Source organism: Borostomias antarcticus (assembly GCF_949987555.1).
Source record: "Borostomias antarcticus genome assembly, contig: scaffold_62, whole genome shotgun sequence".
Classification (NCBI taxonomy): domain Eukaryota; kingdom Metazoa; phylum Chordata; class Actinopteri; order Stomiiformes; family Stomiidae; genus Borostomias; species Borostomias antarcticus.
Genome location: NW_028176112.1, coordinates 187,975 through 195,000, shown reverse-complemented (window position 1 = coordinate 195,000; position 7,026 = coordinate 187,975). Strand labels below are relative to the sequence as shown.

At 53.8% G+C, this 7,026-nt stretch overlaps 1 protein-coding gene across 1 annotated transcript in view; it reads left to right on the top strand.

The window, feature by feature from the left end:
- LOC311328817 (enhancer of mRNA-decapping protein 4-like) overlaps positions 1 to 6,706 on the top strand; it is a gene marked incomplete at both ends in the record, with an annotated part of 6,860 nt that extends 154 nt beyond the window's left edge. The window contains 9 exons of the mRNA XM_084462725.1: positions 682 to 734; positions 1,513 to 1,684; positions 2,073 to 2,228; positions 2,519 to 2,634; positions 2,752 to 2,917; positions 3,012 to 3,198; positions 3,732 to 3,951; positions 4,492 to 4,658; positions 6,484 to 6,706. Of these exons, the coding sequence (XP_084318851.1) occupies positions 682 to 734; positions 1,513 to 1,684; positions 2,073 to 2,228; positions 2,519 to 2,634; positions 2,752 to 2,917; positions 3,012 to 3,198; positions 3,732 to 3,951; positions 4,492 to 4,658; positions 6,484 to 6,706 (1,460 nt within the window). The remainder of the gene's footprint in view (positions 1 to 681; positions 735 to 1,512; positions 1,685 to 2,072; positions 2,229 to 2,518; positions 2,635 to 2,751; positions 2,918 to 3,011; positions 3,199 to 3,731; positions 3,952 to 4,491; positions 4,659 to 6,483) is intronic.
- Between the last annotated feature and the right edge of the window lie 320 nt (positions 6,707 to 7,026).

Below are 7,026 nucleotides of genomic sequence, written 5' to 3'. Positions count from 1 at the left end.
CATGTGCACATAGAATATACCCCCCAATCCCACGCACACACACACACACACAGACACACACACACACACATCCGCGATTCTGAATTTCAACTGTTCTTGACCCCAGTGATAAAGATGGATATTGCGGGAAATGAACAGGAACTGCCTTCCTCCCCAGTGTACAGGGACATGAGCTGGCGCATCTCAGTGTCTGCTCGCTATGAATGCGTGTGTGTGTGTGCGTGTGTGTGTGTGTGTGTGTGTGTGTGTGTGTGTGTGACCGTCCACCCAGACTGTAGCTGCTCTGTAGAGTCATTTAGAAAAAGCGGGAAATCGTCTGCTCAAAGAAAGAACTGGAGAAGGACGAGGGTAGACAGAGGTCTACACACACACACACACACACACACACACACACATTCTCTCTATATATACCTCTCTCTGACACACGCACGCACACACACACACTCTGACTGAAGTGTCTCGTTGTATTTCGTTGTATGTCCCGTCGCCAGTGATTGGCCGGCCGCATGAACCGGCACCACTGACTGGCCAGTAATAGACGAATGACAAGGCTTATCCCCAAAACCTGCACCCGCTGAGTTAGACTCCACCAGGGATCGACCGACTGCGTGTGTGTGTGTGTTTCCCTCTAACAGAATGTGTGTCCATCTCTCTCTCTCTCTCTCTCTCTCTCTCTCTCAGGGAAACGGGACAGCAAGAAGAAGAACAAGTCTTTCTGGCAGAACTTCCGCAAGGTGTGTATCAGGGCTGTGGTCTTTCAGACTGCACAGGTCTCTTCATGGTCCTACGGTAATTAACACACACCTTTATGCTACTCTGGCAGTTTGCAGTCAGCAAGTCATCAGCATCTCAGTGGGCAGCCAGCTGTTACTAGCCATGCTTCTCCTGCTGACCGTCTGCCACACTGTTAGCAACACTGCTAGCATTACTGTTAGCAACCCTGTTAGCATTATTACTGTTAGCAACAATTATAATTAATGTGTAAGTGAGTGTGTGTATGTGTACATGTGTGTGTGGCGTGATGTGTATTTTGTGTATGATTTAAAAATAATAATAATTTCCCTGACAGTGCTTAGTGGTATATTCAGTCATTTGTGGATCTTCTTATTAATCCATAACCAGATTTATGAAGGTCTATTACCATCTGTCTCTTTTGAACTGCCAGTTCTTTTTTCTTCATGGTGTTGGATGACAGAGGGAGATGCATGTGTGTTACCTCATTTTTATACCATAGTGAAACAGTAATAATCTTTAAGGGCACCATTCATTGTAAAACCTTGATTTGGAGGAAATTGATTTTTAATTAAATCAGTAAATGGTTTTCGTTAGTTCCGTTGGAACATTAATATATTACAGTATTCATGACATGCAAGTATTTGGAGTTACTCTATTATTATATTGTTTAGAATAAACTTTTATTTTATTTTATGTTTGTGCATTGCATGTCAGGGGTGCGAGTAATTTTGGAGCCCACTGTACACGTCCGTAACCTCCTCCTCTCTCTTCCCGTAGATGCTGAGCGGGGAGGTGCAGGAGGAGCTGCTGTTGCTCCTGCGTGGCCAGCAGAGGGAGCTAGTGGAGCTGCGCCAGGAGCTGCAGCGGATCTCGGGTCACATGGACGCGGTGCAGAGCACGGTCATCTCCCACGTCGACCACGCCCTGGCCAGCCAGCAGGAGCACCAGCGTATCCTTCCACCACGCCAGCATACGCTAGTATACTCCTACAGGATCTATATACACTTATATAACGCTAGCAAATCACTCGCAAGAGCACCGGCGTACCCCTATACCCCTGACTAACACTAGGGGAGCTCACCGCTAGCACAGGCTAGCACAGGCTAGCACACCTAACTCACTTGTGAAGTAGGGCTAAAGAGCTGTGTTTAGAAAGCAGACTGGAGCAGGGGTTAATCACATCAGCCCAATGCTGAGTTGGGGCCGAGTGGGTTTCATTAGCTCAGAACTGCCCCATGTGGCTGAGAACTGCCCCCGTGAGGCCAGACTAGGAGCACCTGCTCTCCTCCAGCACCACCGTCTGCCCCCCGTGTGTGACCTTGACCTCTTGACCCCAGAGCGCCGTCTGGAGCGCGTGCTGCTGGAGAACCAGAGTCGTAACCAGCAGCTACAGGAGCAGCTGTCGCAGCAGCTGGCCCACACCCTCTCCTCCTCCCTCTCCTCCCGCCTGGACAAGACGCTGCGCGACGAGATGAAGAAGACCGTCCCTCAGAGTACGACAACTTCCTGCTTACTGGGCGTGGCTAACATCGTTCGCCTGTGCCTCCTGGGCGTGGCTAACATCGTTAGCGTGTGCCTCCTGGGCGTGGCTAACATCGTTAGCGTGTGCCTCCTGGGCGTGGCTAACATCGTTAGCGTGTGCCTCCTGGGCGTGGCTAACATCGTTAGCGTGTTAGCGTGTCTATTATATTCATCAAGATGGACTGATACGCTCTCCCTATTCACTCCCACTACCCTCCTCTCCTTCTCTCCTACCTCCCTTGTCTCCTATCCTCTTCCCCAGCCATCTCTAAGGTTTTGGAGCCCGTGACCGGTCAGCTGAGCAACACCATCGCTGCCAAGCTGACCGCTGTGGAGGGAACCCTCAAGGAAAATGTCAGCAAGGTGGTCAAGTCTAAGGTGGGTCAGCGGCAGGAGCACACACACACACACACACACACACACACACACACACACAAGCAAGTACTCTGGGACATTTATAAAATAATTAACCGGAAGAGTCTCCTCCCTCTCCAGAATACGACGGATGCGATTGGCCGAGCGGCAGCGGAGGCGATGCAGGGGCCGATCCAGGCGGCCTATAAGGACGCGTTCCAGAGCATCGTTCTCCCCGTGTTCGAGAGAGGCTGCCAGTCCATGTTCCAGCAGATCAACGACCACTTCAAACAGGGAACCAACGAATGTAAGACGACCTATACACCCAGGGGCTCTGTTTCTTCTTGTCTTGTGTGTTTGCGTCCGTGTGTCTGACCCCGCGCGCGTGTCACTTCCTGCAGACATCCAGCAGCTGGAGACCCACGTCAACAACAGGAAGCAGCGAGAGCAGGAGGCACGGGACCCTCTGATTGGGCAGATGCAGCAGATGATCGACACCTTCCAGAGCTCCACCGACCAGCTGGCCAGTAGCGTGACGACAAGCGTGTGCGCCGAAGTGCAGCATCAGCTGCACATGATCGTGGGAAAGTGAGTTCTCACCCGTGTGCAGAGCGGGGTAAATTCTGGGGGTTATAGATATTGGTGATCCCGCCAGGTGGTCTTAGGAACGTGTGTGTGTGTGTGTGTGTGTGTGTGTGTGTGTGTGTGTGTGTGTGTGTGTGTGTGTGTGTGTGTTGTGTGTGTTTCTCTGCATGTATGCGTGCTCAACTGTGCTTATGCAGCAGATAGATTAAAGATTGGGGAGCCGGGACACACAAATCCTAATCCTGGGCTTAAAATCGGAACATGAATCCCATCGAACCTCTATGTCAATGTTATGGATCGGTTGGACGATGGGAGGAGTTAACTCAGAAGAAAACAGTCCTCAGTCAGACAGGAAATAACTATATCGGCCACTCTTATGAAGTTGATGCGGTCTCTGCTGTCGGCCACTGATGTATATGGCAACTGGGGTATATGGCGGCCAGGGTTAGGCTGTTGTTTGTATGCGTAATGGTAGTTAATCAGATGACCGTAGTTAATCAGATGACCGGTTAACCCCCCCCCCCTCCCCCCTCCAGCCTCCAGGAGTCCATCCTGACCCAGGTGCAGCGCATCGTGAAGGGGGAGGTGGACCTGGCCATGAAGGAGCAGCAGGCGGTGGTCACCTCCTCCATCATGCAGGCCATGAGGTCAGCGGCCGGCACTCCCGTCCCCACCGCCCACCTGGACTACCAGGCCCAGCAGGCTGCCATACTGCATCTGCTCCAGCAGGGACATCTCAACCAGGCCTTCCAGCAGGTACACACACACACACACACACACACACACACACACACACACACACACTGCTCCTGGGCAACACACACACACACACACACACACACACACACACACACACACTGCTCCTGGGCAACACACACACACACACACACACACACACACACACTGCTCCTGGGCAACACACACACACACACACACACACACACACACTCCTCCTGGGCAACACACACACACACGCCTGAATCACACTGACACACACACACGCTCCTCCTGGGCAACACACACACACACACACTCCTCCTGGGCAACACACACACACACGCATGAATCACACTGACACACACACTCTCCTCCTGGGCAACACACACACACACGCACGCCTGAATCACACTGACACACACACACACTCCTCCTGGGCAACACATACACGTGCCTGAATAACACTGACACACACACACACACATACACTCCTCCTGGGCAACACACACACACATCTGAATAACACTGACACACACACAAACACACACACACACATATACTGTCTTATCTCCCCCCCAGGCGCTGTCAGCCACTGACCTGAACCTGGTCCTCTACGTGTGTGAGACCATCGACAGCCAGCAGGTGTTCGGCCAGCACCCCTGTCACCCCAGCATCCAGCCTGTCCTGCTGTCAATCATACAGCAGCTCTCCTCCAACCTGGCAACCCGCACAGAGCTCAAGATCAGGTTGGCGCACGCACACACACACACACACACACACACACACACACACTCACTCACTCTCTAGGGCTGTCCCGAATGCCATTTTAGAGGCTTCGAGTATTCGTCGGTGGGAACGTGCGAATAGTATTCGTTCTCAACCCCTAGGTGGCAACATTGCATAGTCCTGCTGCCACACACGTGTGTGTGCGCTTGTTTGGCAGACGCAACACGCAGAGCGGGGAGAGACAGAGGCCAAAATGCTCCTTAAATTGAGTTAACCCGGCTACTAACTTGCTATTCAGCAAGCATATCTTATTTTTCCTTTGTAGCTGCGTCACAAGCACGTTGGTGGGGCGAGAGTTGGAGCGCCAGCCCTAACCAGAGACCCGCCGAGAGGGTTTAGCGGGAGAAAACACGAGCATGAAATCCTCTTCTGTTCAGTTGCGCTTTCGCGAGTCACTCAGTGTAACTTGATGACGACGTTGGTATCGGGTTGGAGTATTGGGACATAAAAAACAATACTCCAAATACTGAACTGAGCTCCTAATACTAACGTACCGAACGAATAGTGGAATACTCGAATCGTTCTGGCCAGCCCTAACACACACACACACACACACACACACGTCCCTCTATCTACATCTCTCTCCTCCTCTGTCAGACATGGCGGTCGTCCCATCGTCTCCCATTCAGCGCCAGGTTCGTAGCGCGTCCGCTCGCCGTCCTCGGCGTTGTGTTAAAGCCAGATCAGATCGTGTGTGCAGCTGCAGCTGTGGTATCCTGGCAGACACCGGGCTGTGGGGAGGACACGCAGGGAAGCGAATAGCAGGACAATGTCTCCTGTCTCCGTCCGCGCCCGCCGTCTTAACTGCCCCGAGCCCCCCGAGGGGCCGCCCAGCCCGGTTACCTCTGCTGGCGCTCCGCACCGACTGGGGGGGGGGGGGGGGGGGGGTTCAGAGTAATGAGCTGGGGGGTGGGGGGGTGTAGAGTAATGAGCTGGCGTGGGGGGGTTGGGGGGGGTTATAGAGTCTGGGTAGGGCTGAGCCCTGAACCGTGTTTTGTATTGGTCCTAGTATCTGTTCTCAGTGGCGCTAGACATGGCACAGGATCTGCATTCATATTGATTTAGCAGCTGCTCTGTCTCTAAAGGGCAGAGTGGCTTTATAGATAGAGGGGAGAGGAGGAAGTCCGATAGTCTGGGGGGGAGAGGAGGAGGGGGGGGGAGGCTGGAGAGGAGAGGAGGAGGGCGGGGGAGGAAGGGGGGGGGGTGGAGGAGGAGGGCTGGGGAGGGGGGGGTGGAGAGGAGGAGGGAGGAGGAGGGGGGGTGGATGAGGAGAGGAGGAGGGCTGGGGAGGAGGGGGGGAGTGGATGAGGAGAAGAGTAGGGCTGGGGAGGAGGGGGGGTGGATGAGAGGAGGAGGGCTGGGGAGGAGGGGGGGGGGGTGGAGAGGAGAGGGGCGGAGGGGAGATCTAATATATACGACAGGGGACTGCTCTTGCTTGTAAAGAGCGGAGATCATGTGCTAGGACGCCTATAAGTGACTGGCTGCTGGCCAGGTGAGGTCGAGGAGATGTGTCCAGGCTCCAGAGAAAGAAAGAGGATTGGGCCGAGCATGCTCAGCTGCACAGCCCCCTGGCCAGATCACCACACTGGTGACCAGGAGAGGTGGGGATGGTAGTGGTGGTCTGTATAGACCTGCCTGTCTGATCGGTCTTCCTCCACCACTCACCTCTCCATCTGTCTAACCTTATGTCTCTCCACCAGTAACTTGTCTCTCTGCGCTAACCTGTCTTCCCTCTCCCTGATGCGAGTGACCCGTCTGTCTCTAACCTGTCTCCCTCCCTGCCAGTTACCTGGAGGACGCAGTGATGAACCTGGACCACGGTGACCCGGTGACCAGGGACCACATGAGCGCGGGCCTCACCCAGGTCCGTCAGAAGCTGTTCCAGTTCCTCCAGCAGGACCCCCACAGCCCCCTGAGCAAGCGCGCCCGGCGCCTTATGATGATGACTCTGCAGGGCCTCGTCAACCACAACCACCATTTTGTGTCTGTGGCCCCTCCCCCTGTCTGACTGCCGCGGCGAGCATGGAGAAGGGCAGGAAGTTCTGTTCCATCACGTTTCGCCAAACCAGGGCCTCTCTCCAGCTGGCTGGCATCATACTATGTTATTCTCTCTCTGGCTTCTGATAACGCGTCACCAGGATGTCCCTGGGACCAGCGAGGACACCAGGAAACACTATGGCCGTCCATGTGTACAGCGGACACTATCCACTCATCCCCCCGACAACTCTTGCTTTCTCTCATTCTTTGTCCCTTTTTATATATCCTTTGTTCCTAACATTTATAAGACGTTCTCTAACTTGTATTCTTGCTTGGTTCTTATTGAAGTAC